Raw genomic sequence first — 17,631 nt, 5'->3', positions numbered from 1 at the left:
ATGGTTAGCATAGGCAGGCGGAACGAGCTGCGACCGATGGCGGTGGGGTTGGCACTGATCGTCTTCATCGGAGTGACCGTTTCGGGCCAGGAGCACGGTGCCGATGTGAAAGTGGAAAAATCAGGTAAGTGCCGGCAGCGTTGCGTGTGTGACTATTGCGATCGGATGAAACACTTCCGACTCATTTGAATTTTAGGAGGATGCGCACATGATTTACTAATAATTATGAATGCAGCATTAAAAGAAAAAAAGATTTAAACTGCGTGGAGCATGGAGAATTATATGAAACTTTTCATCATCCATTGCAATATTTAAAAAATATGCCGTATATCTTACAGTCTTCGAAGGAGCACAATATTATTACTGTTTAGAAGAAAGATATTTCTTTCTACATCGATGAGACTTTACGATATTTTCGGATTGCTTGACTTGAAATAATAATAAATGATTTTAATGATAATTTTTATAGCCTAAAATGGATATTTAAAACAAACAACAAATTAATTATACTGAACAGCCAATAACAAATGATAGCAACAAGTTGCAAATGGAACCAAACCACAGCTCCACAGCAATCAGCATCTTAAATATTGAAACAACGCTGATGATGGCGTTGTGGTCAGAAGAAAACAAAACTGATCGCACTCCCATACCATAACCGGTACCGCCGGTTGAGCTCCTAGCCACAAGCATCATTTGCGTTGCCTTTCGTTGCATTGTAACCCATCGCCCACCGATTCACGTCCATTTCCCTTCACGCGATGCTGATGAGCCATTAAGCTAACCTAATGCCATAAAGCGTCTCCACTGGCGCTCTGAAGGAAATCATCTTAATTTCATCACCACCAACAGTCGGTCGCCACAGAGCGGTGCTGCTATTTTAGTCGACCCTTAATGGGAGCTACTGGCACTGCTGCTGATGCCACTCGCATTAGGCACGCAAAACGGAAAGATCCGGCCGATTCATTACATGCTTCTAACTCTCCCATTCGCTTCCTTCTCGAGCGCTCAAACCGTGCCGTGTACGTTGGTTAGAAACATCTCTCGAGCAAACAAATCAACCGTAGCTTCCGCTTTCGGACAGATGGACCGAAAGCAATTGTGACAACAAAAAATTGTTCACACCACCCAAAAGGCTTCGCGCCATAGTGTGTCGTGGGGAGAGCGGTTTTACTTTCTACTAGCTCGATTTGGAGGTACATACAAATCGATGTTTGTTTTGAAGAGTTTGTGACCTCTCTCTTTCCTTCCCTAACGAGTTGGCTTTGGCGAACGAAATTTGGTGTAAGAGAAAGTATTACAAATGGTCGTGGCTACACCCTCGGTTACTCTGCTCAGGAATCTGTCAGTGGGGGGGCCGCACACGGAAGGCCATCGTAATCATCGAATGTCTTTCGGTTAACGACGTTGACAGGAAAGTTCAAGGTCGTATTCCATCATTCGCAGACTTGACTTAGACCTTTGTTGCGATGCAACATTTTGCATCTACGTTTGACAGCTCGATGATGGCATAAGTTATGCTAGATGATTTCTTTAACCTGTATCATATAGCATTTTCTGTTATGTTTTTTTTCCTCTCAAACAGATGAATGATTTAGAAAATGGTTAATTCTTCATTCACACACTTTTCTGCTAGATTTCCAGTGTCTTTTCCATCCACCGATAGATTGACCTGGTTGGCTAGGCTGAGAAAAACTTGTTTTCGGTCGACTACATTTTGCGTAGCTTGGCCATCGAGTCGAATCGGCAAACCTACATTTAAAACAAAAAACCATCCGACACGAAAGTGAATCGTAAATCAATAGAAAATCTGCGTTGTTACCCCAGACTTGGTCCGGGTGCGGTGCCAAGACAAGAAAATCAAACCCAAGAAAAAAAAAACACTGAAAGCACTCTAAATGGAATTAAGTGGAATGAAATTATGTGGAAAAGTGTTTTTAACGCCAATTAAAATGGATTTAAACGAAACATTACACCCAACAGAATAAAAAAAATAGGGCATTATTACCTGTAGCAGGAAAAAATTGAACAATCGAACAACTTCAATTCGCGAGCAAGCGACGAACCTGGACCACTGAAAAAGAAGGCAAAAAATGATGTCATCGATTTAACAATGAATTCAACCATAGCAATTTATTAATGATTTGTAGAAAGTGAACCGGAACATTGCCGGCTTCACAACAACGTTCCAATAGAATGCGGAAGTTACACTTGGGTGTTATTGACTGTGTGTCTCATTGGTTCATTGTTTAAGATTAGGTCCTATTACTTTACGTTACTTTTGATTCCAGTTTGGACGGTTGATCACTTGCTTCTCATTCGTCTCCTCATCAACACCTTTCCCCGTCTCCCATCCCCTATCAACAGAACAACAGAAGTATTTAAACTTTTCTGAAAAAATGACGCCACACGAAAACTAAACGCTTTCACTTTCCGTGTTCCTGCTCGCCCACCTTGATACTGAATCATCGAGAAAGAGTTTCATCTCGCCAAAAATGATCAACCTTTGCATGCGATCGTGGCGCAGGCACTGGGAAGTGAGTTTTACCGAGCGATGAATCTGCTCGCAGCGTGTGACCTACATAAGCTGGTTTACGTTCGCGCGAATCCTGTTCCGACCAGGCAAGGCTGTGTCCTACATACGGAAAAATGGGGATGTTGGCACGTTTCGCAGCCCTTGATAACGCAGCCATCCCTTCGCACAGCTTGCCTTACATCATCGTGCGCACTGCCTGCAAAAGGTTTCCGTACCGTTGCCTAACGGTGTTCCGGCAGAGTAACCGGACCCAGTGGTTGGTGTACAGAAGTTGTCATAGTCCATATCCGGTTGCTTCTCGCGCGTTGTTTCCTCGTGCAATCCGCTAATTATTGCTAATCTTCAGCATTGCTGAAACGTTTAGATTTTGTTCCACATCACATTTTGCTTCGTGCCGTCCTAGTGGACACGGTTTAACGATGACAAAATCATTCGAACGTGTGTGGTTGTAGCTGGAACTGGAACATAATCGAGAAATGGGAACAAAACGCCGTAAATGTGCACCTACATTTTATTCCCTTCAGCTACTAGCCACAGATATGGAACAAATCACGGTTGGAAGAGGTATCCGTAGCTATGCTCGAGAATGCAGCACACGAGTTGATGCTACTTGGAAGTGAAACCACAAGAACCACAACTTTAAACACCCTTTCAACGATGTCTCATTACTTCCACCTAGAAAAGGTGTAATTTATCGCTCTTTGGGGCTTTGTGGAGGGTCTCGCTTAAGAGCGGTGCTTTATTACCGCACTAACTGGCTATTATTTACGATACTTTTCGTTTTCGTTTCCTTCCCTTTCCCAGCATCAGTCGATTCTTCAGCCCTGCTCGAGGCAGCACTCTGCGCGGTCAAGTCAAACCCGGGCCAATGTGTACGGCAACAGGCGGCCCGTGTGCTCAGCAACTGGGAAGACATTCTAAACGCGAAGAAGATGGAAATGCTCGGTAAGTATTGTAACGGGTCGGTCGGTTTTCTGTCTCCCAAAGCCAAAACACTGCTTTAGAGTCTGAATTCGTTTTTCAAAACTAACTAAACTATCGTTCGTATCTGGAGAATTTATTGAATGGTTCATTTATTGCACTGTTCGCAAAGGGTGGTCTAACGGCAAATTATTGAGCATCGTTTACGCTTTCGCTCATCGTTTTCCGTAATAAGCGAAATGAGGAAAAGAAAAGCTCGTGAGGAAATGTTCTCAACGAGGCGCTCAATCGCAATACCCTTTAAGCATCATTTCCGCAGTAGAACCATCAGCAGAAGATGATCAACACGGGGTTTGAAATTATGTAATTCACCATGAAAACGGATGTTTTGGGTGAACCACCCGTAACGGACGGTTTCCAATGACCTTTTTCCCCTGGCAGCCTCCGCATAAAGAGCTATAACAACTTCATTAGTGGCGTTTTCTTTCCCACTTCTTTCAAGCATTGATTTATCGATCAATTTGTTCGGTTGAACGGTTAGAAAACCAAAGATGACCGCTTTCGCGTTTGTCAAACAATACTATTACTGTAGAAGCTTGTTTGTATCAATTAACTTAATGAAGTGCACAAAGACTTTAACAAAACGAATTAAAAAAAGAATAATTGTAAGAGAAATATAAATGCAGTAGGTAGATCTTTTCTTCTAAAAGAATATAATACAAATTTAAGGGTTTTCAAGTGGTGATAACTGACAGTATATCATTTCATAAACCATTATATTTTTCTTATATCTTTCAAATTTTCTCTTCCTTTTTCCACGTCATCCTACCTATTCTTCAGTATCATCCTACTGATTGACCATGTAGATAATGAGCTTAAACTCAGTGCTCTCGATATAATTATCATTATCAATTAAGAAACAAAAATCATCTTCAAATTTCAATTTTCACACGAAATTTTCAAACACAACTCAGCATAATAATGCCAATATCGATCGCCCAATATATCATTACACTTTCCACTAATTATCCTTTCTCCCCCGTATACTTACATAGCGAAAAAATTTACACTGCCATAATTAACACGCACCACAAGCAAAACAACAGGCACCTGAAAAAGCCAAAGTGAAATAGTAATCTGCAATGTCTTAATTCATTGTAGCTTGGGAAAATTGAAACCTCCATAAAGCACTAATTATATGGCACCAAAATTTCGGCAAATGACCCGTCCAAGTGATTGCGTTGGAATGATCCCAATAAATGGAAGACTATTAGTGGGAAATCGTGCCTTCGTCGCTTGCACAGAGTAGGTTCAAGACGGTAATTAAGCGAAAACGTCTTCCGTTTCTTCCTATTTCGTTTAAATTAGTTCATCACCAGCTTCACTAATAATTTAGTTACTCAAAGATCTATGAAGATGTGGCAGAATACTCATCTTTTGTGACAAAATTGCTTCTTATTTGTCGTTGCTTTACGAAGCAAAATTTTCTATCTAAACCTCTTGTCCATATTGTTGTCCGTATTGTTAACGATTTCATTTGCTTGACAATCATTCCGAATATTTTCGATTAAGAACAACTTTCTCTCTAAGTGTGCTTCGGAATTTCTTTTTCTACAGTCGTCTCCATTTGGATTAAATTTCATTTTCTTCAGCGTGTTTCATTCAGCGAATTTTCCTTTTCTTTCTCACGTCGTTTCCTGTGCACCAAGCGTACTCTTTCGCGGATTCTAACGCTGTGCATGCAAAAGGGCAAAAGCAACTCGTTTCATCACTCACATCATCCCGCTCGCCCTCGTTGGGAGAGATTTATTTGAACGACCGACGAGCGATTCCAATAATCGTGCCATTGGGCAATGCTGCTCGGCGCATACGATAAGCGTCTTCCGATAAAGGGTCTGTTACCTACCGGACGGGATGCGGACAGTAGCATTACAGTAAGGTTCAATCGTGTAGATGCAGCATTTTCTTGCTTGCAACAGAAGTAAAAAGGTCATCCCTGTTGGTTTCTCCATCGATCACGGTGACGATCGTGCCGGTGTCGTGTTTGGCAAAGGAAAGTCACTGCCACTTCCCACGAACATCTTCCGCGAGCGATAGACACCAGCGCCAATACCGGTAGCCTTCGTATTGTGCCCAATTATGTCGCTGCCAAATGCACCATCCATAAGCAACGGCCTCTGTGGCGTGCAATGAAAGGTGAAATAGTTGAACAGGCCAGAGCGTGATCACTTTCTCCCCACACACTAGAAACGATTCTCGAGGAAGATTCCAGATACCGGAAGATGCTTCTCGGAGTGCTGCTTTCACTTTTTTTGCTGCCTTGCAATAGTCTTTCTAACGTTCATCTTAAGGGTGACTTTTTGTTTTGGCATGTTTAGGCACAACCATGAGCACGTAAACCCTTAAACGAATGCTTTTCATCCACAGCACGGTTAGGAGGTTTGGAAAAAGGAAGATTTTCCGTAATGCATTCCGTACGGGTTAGAAACCGATGTCTTTTCCGGGCGAACGACGTGTTAATCCGACAGCAATGTTATCTGCCCATGTTCACTGCGGCATGTGCGGAATTGAGCGTTGAACAAACACATGCTGCCAGATATTTTCCTCTATACCGATTGGCTGGAATGCGGATAGGAAATTTTCCTACCTTTGACATACCAGTTGGAAAAGCGAAATTGGGGACATGGAGTTTAATATTTCAAACATTTGAAGTTGAAACATCGAAAAGACTTCAACGGTTGAATAAACAACGAACCCTTCCCGTGTCGCATCTCGTTCAACTTTCCTGGTCTGGTACTCGTTTTACTGGTGACAATTGAAGATGAAGCACTTTCATAGATTCATTTTACTGTCCCACAACCTAGTAACCGGTTTGTCAAGCCACAAGTCGTCAGTGTCATCACGCTTCAATTATTTGCTCGAAGCAAAAGGGCAGTACCACATGAAAACTAGCCTTACAGCGAGCCCCCGTATTCAACCGGTTCGGACGACTTCTTCCCGAAACGATCAGTCTCCTGGTGGTCCTACATCCACTGGCCCCTCGGAATAGAATCTAGATCGGGAATGATTCGCAGACCAGTATCTCGCGTATCGTGTACTCGTTCGAGCAAACTATCAGGAATTGGAGCAAACTGTAAAAACAGGAATACGGCTCCACTTTCCGCGAATCTATCGGCACGCATGGTTTGCAATCGGGGTTGAGGAAAGATAAGGAAAAGTTATTTGAGGAGGAGGATGGAATCAAGTGGTTGACCCGGTTGGAAAGTGTTTCATCATTTCGAGATATGAGGTCAAAGCGATTTGCATGCTTCATGAATGTGGAAATTCACTTTCGATCAATAGTTTCCGTGGTATGCGTGATGTGAATCCTCTATTTGAAAATTGCTGTTAGAAACTAACATAAATTAAATCTGGAAAAAAAAATCCAAAATACGTCTACATATAATTTGTAGGAAAGTATTTTTTATTGAAATGGCCATCATTTTAATTTAAAGTTTTTTTTAACACGTTCAAGCGTGCTTTAATAGTGTTAATTATTTACCTCCAAATTCATTCATCGTTTCCCAACGTCCACTTTTTAGCCGAGGCCGACAAGGAGGTAACAGCACGACAACAAAGCCGAGGTCTCAGTGATGCTGAGATTGCACGCGGTAAACCCTCCACTCTGATGCAGCAGATCGAAACCGGTCTCACTGCACTATCGGAGTTCGTCTCGGAAGGTGTCGATGAGTGAGTACCTTACACCCGTTCACCAGGCATTGTAATTGGATTTACTTATTCACACCAACGTTCCATCCCTCCAGATACGTCTCCGACAAGGAACAGGGCAAGGAGGAGGAAGCCTCATCGAAGACGCATCTGCATCATCTGCTGAAGCTAGGTAACGCAGCTGGTAACGCCGGCCCGACCCAGGACGGTTCTCCCGTCGGTCGCGCGGTCGCCGACGACGAGGACTACCGCGATCAGCTCGCTGCTGTGGAGGATGGTTTGGTGGATTATGCTGGCTTGGCGGGCAGCCCGGATAAAGCACTTGGTAGAGGCAAGCAAGAGGGTGACCAACTGGATTATGGGTTTGGTAGTGGCGAACCTAGTGCTGGTCATGGAGGTGGGTCTCGTAGTGCCATTGACGGCGATAGGACGGCTACAGGCTACAGTGCGGTGCAACACCAACAGCAGAAACAGCAGCAGGAGCAGCAACAGCCACATCACCCACAGTCGCTATCGTCGAGCGACGGGCGGGACGGGGCGATGGCCGAAGGGCGCCGTATAGTGGCGCCGTCGAAAGCCGTCCCTTCCACAGCTGCCGTTCGCTTCGATGATGACGACGACGTCGGTGGACTGCGCAGACGACGTACGCACACCAACGGGCGAGATATTTTCTTGCCTTTCTTGAGTACATTGGGTCCAATTTTGTGCTAAAACAACTATACCCAACCCCCAGACACCACCCCAAACCCCCAACCCATTGTATGGGAACGGGTAGCGGTCCTGGTTTGGTTTACCATACGGAGTACTGCTCCGTATTTCCTCGTCCTTGTATGTTTCATGTTTTAGTCGTGGCATTGTAGCCAATCAGTAGCGAGTGGATTTAGGGATCCATGTAGGACAGGTACTTTCACACTGCCAACCTCATCACTGGACAACGAGAAAAGTGTTTTTGTACCTTTTGTAAGACCCAAACTGATTGCGGTTTGATTGGCTAAGTTCGAAGTTAAAGTTCTTCTTCATTTTATCAATTTATGGCAAGCAATATGGTCAGTCGGACGATCATGATATGTCATGATTGTTTTTAGACAATTGCATAATTTTTGTTTACCATTTTGTTCCTGGCAGTGAATCTTCCAAAACCTAATCAAACGAAAAAAACGGTATGGTTCAACTATTTTCAATCAATACACCCCTCACTCGTACATACACAGGAACAGAAACACAGCACATTTAGGCATGAGACAACATCTTCCTCTCGACACCAATTCAACAACAACACCACCATCAAGATGAAGAAACCGCAAAAGATCGCATAAATCTACCAACCTTGAAAAAAAATAATCCAAAACCAAAAAAAAACAATGCAATTCAAAATCCATTGGTCACCTTCTGGGGCGGAATGCATGTGGCATCGGAATCGGAATGTGGCTAGTAATACAACACCCAACTACTTTGGCATGACAGTTTTGGCTTTGCACGTTGCACGTCGATTAATCGCCGCGTAGAAGAAAACTAAGCGCAGTGGTGCAATCATTGCTAGACATACTAAACAAAAAACAAAAACAAACAGCACACACTCATCCTGCGCTCTACACTCATCATCATTTACACTTCCCTTTCATTCATCACACACGATTACCATCGTCGCCGGTCTCATCATCATCATTTGCTTTTATCATTATGGATCATACTCATGGTTGCCATTTTACCGCCAGGCGCTCGTTATCGCCTGCATGCATCAATAGATGAGTCACGCCTGTTTTACTCCATCCGTTGGTTTTTGCATGTGCTATTGCGTTTCATTGTTTGTGCCATTTGTAGTATCACGCTTGATTTGTTTGTTTGTTTTTTTTTTCTCATCTGTTGTTTCGTTTTTTGTTGTTATGTTTTTCATTCTCTTACACAGTAATGTGATTCGTTTCGTTGCGTTCAAGTTGTTGCATGAGTTATGTTTTTGTTTTTACCTCTTGCTTGTTTTCTTTGCTCAAATTCAAATTCAAACTCAATGTTGATGCTTCATTGCAGTTTGTTATTTTTCTTTAATTTGTTTTTTATTGTTAGCTTGTTTGACTTTTTTTAAATTATACTCACAACTATGTTATACATTTTTAACATTTCATTCCTATTTTAATTACATTTCGTCCATTACTTATATTCTGTTACATAAATTTTAAATTTACATGCGTGTTTGATACATTTTTAAAATCATTTACTAGATCTCATCAGCACTTTATCCATAACGGAACGAACTGAAGTAAACTACAAACAATCTCATCGCAAATCATTATCCTAGAAGAAGAAAGATGCTTTTAAACGCTTGTTTAGGTTTATAGATTTAATTAACCGTATTAACATTTTTGAAGTAGAAATTCCCCAACTCGTCTAACCAACTGTTACCCTCCATACCCCGTAGCAAAATGTAACCCATTTGCTTTCGTATCAGTATGTGTGTGAGTGTGTTAATTTTCGTGTGCTTTTGTTGTGTGAAAAGTGCCTCGAGCAGCGAGATTGTGAAAGCATGATTGTTTGCGTAATACTTAATTTGTTGCTTTAGTTTGCTAACCGTGTCCGCAGTAGAAATCCGTAGTCCTGTACTAACGCAACCATTCACAGGAACATTGAATTGATCAGGGTTTTATTAACATATTTTTATGTCTTTATTCCTCTACTCCCATACGTTATTCTGCCATCTGATATCATTTGATACTGGTCGATTGGCGAAAAAACACATATTTTATTCCTTACATTCCTTCCGCCATGCTCTCCAATCACTCACACACCCATGCTATAGGCAAGCGCAAGGGCAAGAAGAAGAAGACCTTCATGAAGCTGTTCATTCTGGGAGCTGCTCTAAAAGCTAAGATAGAGCTGTTGCTGAAGATCTTGTCCTTTAAGTTACAGCTGAAATTCTTCGCCGTTGCACTGATCGGTCTGCTGATCAACATCGCTCGGTTCTGGATCGACTTCAAGAAGCAACCTTCTCCGCAAAAGGTATAAGTTAAATTGTTCTATCGATCTCTCTAATTGTATGACGTTTTAAACAAGAACTAGTTGGATATTTGGAAAAAAGAATTCAACATACGATCCACGCAAACAGAATGGCAATTGCAGCTATCACACCAAAGTTCATTTTTGATATTTCATTATACATTCAGGAACTTTATTTCCTCCAAAAAAAACAACTCTTCTAACATTCCACCCTTCCTTACAGGTGATCTACTACGAGCATGCGCAGCATCAACATCACTACGATGATCACGGCGACGGTGACTTCGGTGGTTACTGGAAGCGATCATTGCACGGTGTCCATGACGACGAGCCCACATATCAGGGTGGCCATGATCGTGCGGAACGCTACGATGAACCCTACCTCTACCGTAACCCGAAGTACAACCCGTCCGGCAACCATTACGCGCCACAGCTTGCCGATCCGCACGCAATGGCATACCAGCAGCAGCGGCCATACTGATAAACAGGCGCAAACGCGAAACGCATTTCCTAGTATGGGTGAAACACCCAATATTCCATCCGCGAAACTAATCATGGCCCAGTTTCGTTATGCTGGTGCTAATCCTTTTTCGCTTAGCAAACAGGGCAAGCTTCATGTTTTATCATATTCATCATCACTGTTGTCATTCTTCATCAATTTTGTACAAATTTCGAAAACCTCATCCCAGAGATGCGGAGGGAAATTGCACATTGTTTAGTCGCAAAATGTTATCTTCCCTGCTCCGGGTTTCAGTCTGTCTTTTGCTTGCCTTTTATTGCGATGGCTGGAAGAAGCAAGATCAAGCTAAACGGAGTATGTGAAAGCTCGTCAAGCTCTCTGCACATTAGCACACCGCAAACGGACGGTGGACGCTGGATCGTTAATTTATTGAACCGTTAATTTATTGCTATTTATTTGCTCACTCATCGACGTCACTCACCGTTCGTTGCGGTGATTTTTTAGGGTTTTAGGGACCGGCCAGCTGTCTGTGTGGTCTGTGTGCAGGCTAGCTACGGTAAATGATGTTTCTGTTCAATTGTTTTCCTTTTTCGGTTTGTAGTGAACTAATGTTAATGTTGTAGGCTAATAGAACCTTTGTAAAACGAGAACCTACAGTGTACGTTTATCACTAGAAAGTTCAAAAACTAATAAATAACAAAACAAATGAGTTCGACTTAGTTTATGATTCTTTGGAGATTCGTTTCGAATCCAGAGTTATAGCAAGAAATCATAAAAATGTTCAGTTAATGTAACTTGAACCATCGTAAGTGTTATACGAGTTATAATCGTTCCGAAAGTACTTACTTTAAGTGATAATAACATATTCCGAAAAGCATTTACAATTAATTGGTTTTTTTTTTCTATTACTCTTAGTAATGACATATTGTTATTGCATATTAATTTTTCTAGTGAAATACGACAAGAGGGTACTTCCACCTGGTGTTATTATATTCAAATTGAATCTAGTTTATCCAATTCTGTTAAAGATTATGGTCGCACAATGATTTCGCCCAATTGCGTGTGGAAACTGATATGTAGACCTAGTATAAAGACCGTAAGATTGTTGATCAAATATATATGTCCACCCATTGGGCTTACCAAAGGTAATTTTATAGTCTAATCTTAAATATAATAAGGTTAACAAAGGGGATTACAAGGAATCGTTGATTCATCGGGCCCGAAAAGCAGATATCGAGATGTTGTAGTCAAAAAAGAGAGCAAAGCTGTTGAATGATTTCATTGCTCGTAGTAATGGATCATTTTGGCCGTAAGAAGTAACGCGTTCTGGAATGAGCAGACGAGGACGCGATCGGAGACGGCGTCAAGGAACATATAAGTGTAAAGAGGATGATAAAAATGTAGCATCAATATTGTTGAAGAGAATCTTAGCAATGAAAATAGCTTACGCACGTGAGTGGTGTGTTTTAACATCTACAATTCCCAGCATTCTACAACGGACAAAGTAGAGCGGCATCGAGACATTAGGAATGCTTTTACTTACGAGCAGCTTTATTTATTGAAAGATCCAATTATGCACTGTCTGGTTCATAACCTATACAAGAGTTCAAATAGAACAATGTTGGAAATAGAATAAGCTGAAATCTTTCATAGTCGCAGATTTTTTTTAAATATCGGTAATATAACTTTGATTTTACTACCATAAAGTTAGTAAATATTAAACTGTGATGTTCTTCATCAGCACAAGAGATTGATGATGAACAGTTTTAGTATTATGTAAAATTAGTTTGGCCAGATAGTGCTTTTTGAGATCTGAAAACAGTTTAATATGCACTGCATAAGATCAACTCACTGTACTCCCAACCATTAAACACCCTCCCTATTTCCCTTCTTAAGGCTTTATTGGCACATTTATGCCTATGAGCCATAAATGTGTAATAAAATCAATAAACACACATAAAAACTTGTTCAGCAAACTTCAATTCTATCTCACGGTATACTTGCATACATTTACGCTTTCATTCATGGTTATATTTATAAAGCCATAAATCTCAAAATAACCAACTCATAGGCACGTCATAGTCCACGCTTATTATGATAAAACATCGATGTTGGTACGAAGCGGTCGAGGAAAGTCCAACCAAACGCACGCAAGCATTTACCGTGCTGATTATTCCAATCACAATTTTTGCAATCGCGAACCGTAAATCCAGCGACTATTTTTATGTTGCTGGTTCATGTATCGGCGTAAAACATCACGCACGTAGTTCTGTTAGCCACCGGCCGATACATTGTATCGTATGTATGGGACACTTACCTCTGGTACGAGTGATGCGTTTGACAGGAGTATGAACACCAAACTATTTCGAGCAGGAGTGTTTCCGTCGTTGAGGACAGTTCAGACTAGGCTTGGTTGAAAGAACACACCAGCCCTAGCTGACGCATATGGCTAGAGGGATTCCAATTGGTCATTCCAGCATGATTGTCATTTTGCCATTCATGACAGGTTCGTCACCTAGAGCACGGTTAAAGTCTCTGCGGTGCAGGGGAGACAAAGTTGTTGGATGAGGTTGGAAACGAGCATGTTCTTTTGTCACACAGTGGGTTCGTTTGAACTTGATATGAAGCAAATCAAAAAAGAAAAAAAACTTAAAACTTAAAAAAATCATAACCATTTCCAAATAGTCGATCTTGCTTACTTTAATGTCTTTAAGATTAAATGAAATCCACCACTTTAATCCCAGCAATCAATTAACTAAAAAACCCTCGATTTTAGATTACAAAAACGCGAATTCTTCATGGAAAAAGCATGTCTCTCTCACATGTAATTTGAAAATTTATTGATTGAAGGGTGTTATTATATTGAACCTTAATTTTATCTTTGACCACGTTTTCTTTAAGCAACAACCATTGCACTGTTTCATCCATTCGATTCCTCTGTCCTAACAAAACCCTACCCTGGTCGTTCCATTGGCACACACAACCAGTCGCAACACGTCCGCACGTCCACCGATGAAGACATTAAGCTCGAACCGTGGCCAAAGCTACTCCAAACGGGTGCGTACGTGACCCATTCGATCATCACCCTTTTCCCAAACGTTGACCCACAGCGTGATAAAAATAAACCCACCTGTGAATCAATTGGAACTAGGCTTTATGCGTTTTTAATTGAAACAAAACCTTTACGCTTCATCGCTCCCGTTTGCTACGGGAATGTGCAATGTGCATCGGGGGAGTTGGATCGCTGCATTGGAAAGCCAACCAGACAACCGTATAAGAGGACCACTAGAAAGGCATGGGCGACGAAAAATGTTTCTTTTCACGGTTTTTTTTTTGTTCATTTTCTCTTGATTACATGAATAATTCACATGGCCAATTGTAAAGCTACTGGTGGATGGGTCGTTTATTTTCGTGAGCATACGTGAGATTGTTCCAGCTGAATCCGTTCGGTCAAGAGCAGTCGGTCGAATGAAACGATGTTAATGGGAGCACTGGCGAAACTAGGATTTCAAATAGGTCAAACACGACGAACTCCAATAAAGGATTATTACTAATTCACTCTTGCTGGCAAATAAAAAGGAAAAATTTGCTAACTTTTTCAGGCAACTCGCGTCGCAATATGTCAAGAGCATCTGAAAATCAAAGGTAAATTAAAAATAATAAATCATATTCTTCCATGTAGAGAAATACTACAGCGTTTGTTCGGACTTTAAGTTTAGTGTAGATATGTTACGGGCTCAACACTCAACTTCGAGGTCAAATTAATAAATGACTATACCTGTTACAGTGATGTCTCATGCTGCAGCATGGAAGGCAACAGCTGATTATATACGATTTCATTTCTATACAGCTATCACGACTTCCTACTGCAGCTACAATTGCATTTGGCACCTTGAACATGAACTCTAACAAAATATACTAACAACTATTCGCCCACATTCAACATTCCCCAAGGACGGTTAACACCTCCTTACGAATTGCAGAGCGTGTTGCAACGATTTACTTTCCACACCGTGCACCTATTGGTAGTCTATCAGCAAGCGGGTAACACACGTGACGTTAATAACTGATCAATATGGTAGCAAGTTGGTGATCTGTTTTTTTTCTCATTTTTTTTTGTTCCATTCGTCAATGCTTAAATTCGTTTTAAATTTTCAATTTCATGAACGAAATCGATTCGTACCATTAGTTTTATTTTTGTCTTGCATATCATTTCATTTCCTCAGGCACATGCCCTCTGTAGGTCAGGAAATAAAAGCAATGTAGAATATTAATTCGTCGGTACTTTCATTGCAGCGAACATGATCACCTTACCACGGTTGCGGCACGTCGGCACTAATGGTCAGTGTCACATTCTTCGCACCCTGTTTGGCATGGGATGCACCTAAATAAGGGCTTAATTTCATGTGCAAAGAATAAAATTAAGAAAAACCAAGTGGCATTCGAAACGAACCAAGTGAAACAAATGTTCAACTTAACGAGCGAAAATAGACATTAAGTTGGAACCCGCTCAAAACGACATTGAAGAACGTTTTAATCAACTTTAGTGCGAAATCGGCCCCAAACTGCTTGTCCAGCACGGATTCAAATCAACATCACGTTTGGGGTAATTACTAACACCCTAAATGTAGCTTACTTGAGCTTGATTTTGAGTGCATCACGCACGGGGATTTAATGATCTTTCTACGATTTCTATTTGTGAGGATCATTTCACTTTTCATTCCATGTAAGCTGAAAGCAAAGGACTTAACCAAATGATACAAAATAATTCTTTGAAACATTTTGCTTTTTCTTTGAATACGTCTTGTAAAACTAGAACTCAGACTTTTAAAAAAAAAATAGTTGTATAATATTCAAACTGTAACTAGAATATCCAACAAAGACATCTTGTGGCTTAGTAATAATCGACTTAGTAGTAATGTATGCTAGTTGGTCTATGTGTTTGGTCTAATTCCAATGCAAAGTACTATGTATTTTAAGTGACATCACCTAATCATCAATCACATAATCCGAGTTCATCCAGATCTATTCACGATGCTCAGATACATGAATTGAAGACGAAACTGTAACCGTACACTTTCGCATAGAACGCTCCTCCTACGTAAACATTTGTGCAAATATGATTCGAACAATTTGAGCCATCAGAATGTTGCTTCTGACAAATATCGTTCAACAATATCTGATAACTCAAATATGACGGGTGTCCACGACGTTTCCAAACGTTTGGTCCAAGTCTCAGTGGTCCAAACTTTAACGCCTGAAAGTATGCAATTTCGCTCGCAAAAACCTATCGGGACTAAGTGGGCACTGCGAACGTTATTTGTTGGTAGGATTAAAAATTAGTTATGAATTCTTAATAATAATGATTTATTTTATAAACAAAAAATGAAACATTGTAGTTTTACACATTGAAAAAGTTTATTAAAACATTCACGACCATCCCATTTTTTTACAATACATCATTCCAACGTGTTTTGTCTTAACGGAAGCTTTTCAACTTGCTTAAGCATCAAACACATAGTCCGAGTTCATACTGATCCAGTCGCGAAACTCTGAAACACGTAAATATGCTACTGGATAGTTTACAGAACACTTGTACATTAAAGTTGTAACTCCAACTAGTATAGGAATTGTCTCATCCTCAATGATCAATCCAGACCCATGTGATCTGCTGCAGAATGCCCCTCCTACATATGCGTTCGTACAAATATGGTATGAAGAAATGTATGCAAGAGGATGTTGCTCATTGCAGACTTCGTTCGATATAACCTGATTCCGAACATATCTCAATAGTCCGACCAGTTCTCCAACGTTGGTGCCTTCCATCATCTCATACGTGCGAGAGTCGAATAGTCTGGGCAAACGAATAGGCTGCACAAACTTCGTGAAGGTAACTGGATGATCTAGACGAACTGTAGCGATGTCGTGGATGGGATGTATCTGCATACCACCTTGGGTGAAGTTGATTTGCTGCTGCGTTTCTGGGCGGCTTCCATCATCGATACCCAAAATTGCATACCCATAAGTGCTTCTGTTTCTGGTATTTGCTCTCGTAAGGATGTAATTCGGTGTGATGAGAGAACCGTCAATCAAGATAATACCAGCTACTCCATCACGGTTGACAAACAACCGAGCATGGTACGGGAATTGTCCAGGGTAGGCAAGGTATCCATCCGTAGAAAGGTTGTTCGAGGCTTCTACTATGGGTTGTACATCCTGGCCAAGGTTCTCTATCAATTTCATCGGTAATTGTTGCACGATATTTTTTATTGGAGACACTGAAACAATACCGAACACAACAAGAACTGTCGAAAAGAACAGCATTCTCGAACTGTATGTCCCGAACAGTATGTAACCCGATTCAACTCTACCGATTCGCAAAGGACTGGCAGATGTTACTCTGGCTCAACAAGCTTATATCTCAGTGGTCCGATCTATTAAGAAACAACAAGTGTACTGGCAGTCAGTAGCTGATAAGGGAAGACAAGCATGGACAAACATTATTCGTTTCATGTTCCCATAAAAACATATGTTTCCGAGTATGTCTCAGTGTGATATTCTTATCAGCTCCTTATTATATCATAATATCTCACACTTTATTGTTCTACTTTGGTGATTTTTTTTTCTCATGTTCATCGCGTAGTTTATTTACAGCTGATTGATTCTATAGCAATCAGACAAATTTTACATGCCATTGCTTGATAAAAACCGAGCAACAACTTAGATAAGTTCGTCTTTGTAATTACTTGCCATAAAAAGCCTGTCATAAATACGTGAAGAAACTTGCCGGTCCGTATAAGGATGATTCAGTTATTGGAATTACGCCTGAAAGTATGCAATTTGGCTCGCTAAAAGCACTCGTTAACCCAGCGGGAGTTAATGGGCCCTTGGAACATTATTTGTCAGCCGAATTTAAATTTAAAAATGCTTTCACAATTGTAATGATTTCTGATTAAAACTGTATAATGTATTTTTTTATTATACGTTAATTAGTTCTATCATACGTTAGTTTTTATAT

The 17,631-nt window shown here is 40.9% G+C and overlaps 2 protein-coding genes across 2 annotated transcripts; one reads left to right on the top strand and one right to left on the bottom strand.

Moving 5' to 3' along the window:
• On the top strand, positions 1-10,634 carry LOC128714795 (uncharacterized). Its single transcript, XM_053809675.1, has 6 exons — positions 1-124; positions 3,341-3,481; positions 7,039-7,186; positions 7,261-7,808; positions 9,957-10,156; positions 10,377-10,634. The coding sequence occupies exons 1-6, from the start codon at positions 1-3 to the stop codon at positions 10,632-10,634; spliced, it is 1,419 nt and encodes a 472-aa protein (XP_053665650.1).
• A 5,481-nt stretch (positions 10,635-16,115) lies between these two features.
• Positions 16,116-16,937, bottom strand: LOC128712854 (collagenase-like). The gene has a single exon (XM_053807722.1). It carries the CDS (start codon positions 16,935-16,937, stop codon positions 16,116-16,118), a length of 822 nt encoding a protein of 273 aa, XP_053663697.1.
• Positions 16,938-17,631: the final 694 nt, after the last annotated feature.

The sequence above is a fragment of the Anopheles marshallii genome, chromosome 3, assembly GCF_943734725.1.
Source record: "Anopheles marshallii chromosome 3, idAnoMarsDA_429_01, whole genome shotgun sequence".
Lineage (NCBI taxonomy): Eukaryota > Metazoa > Arthropoda > Insecta > Diptera > Culicidae > Anopheles > Anopheles marshallii.
This window is presented reverse-complemented; position numbering and strand designations above follow the sequence as displayed.

What these genes read in the sequence shown, in the direction of transcription:
- LOC128714795 (XM_053809675.1), top strand. Translation starts at nt 1, where the DNA reads ATGGTTAGCATAGGCAGGCGGAACGAGCTGCGACCGATGGCGGTGGGG. An exon ending in GTCTCGGAAGGTGTCGATGA is followed by an intron (nt 7,187 to 7,260) that starts GTGAGTACCTTA and finishes CCATCCCTCCAG; the next exon opens with ATACGTCTCCGACAAGGAAC. An exon ending in AGCAACCTTCTCCGCAAAAG is followed by an intron (nt 10,157 to 10,376) that starts GTATAAGTTAAA and finishes CCTTCCTTACAG; the next exon opens with GTGATCTACTACGAGCATGC.
- LOC128712854 (XM_053807722.1), bottom strand. Translation starts at nt 16,937, where the DNA reads ATGCTGTTCTTTTCGACAGTTCTTGTTGTGTTCGGTATTGTTTCAGTG.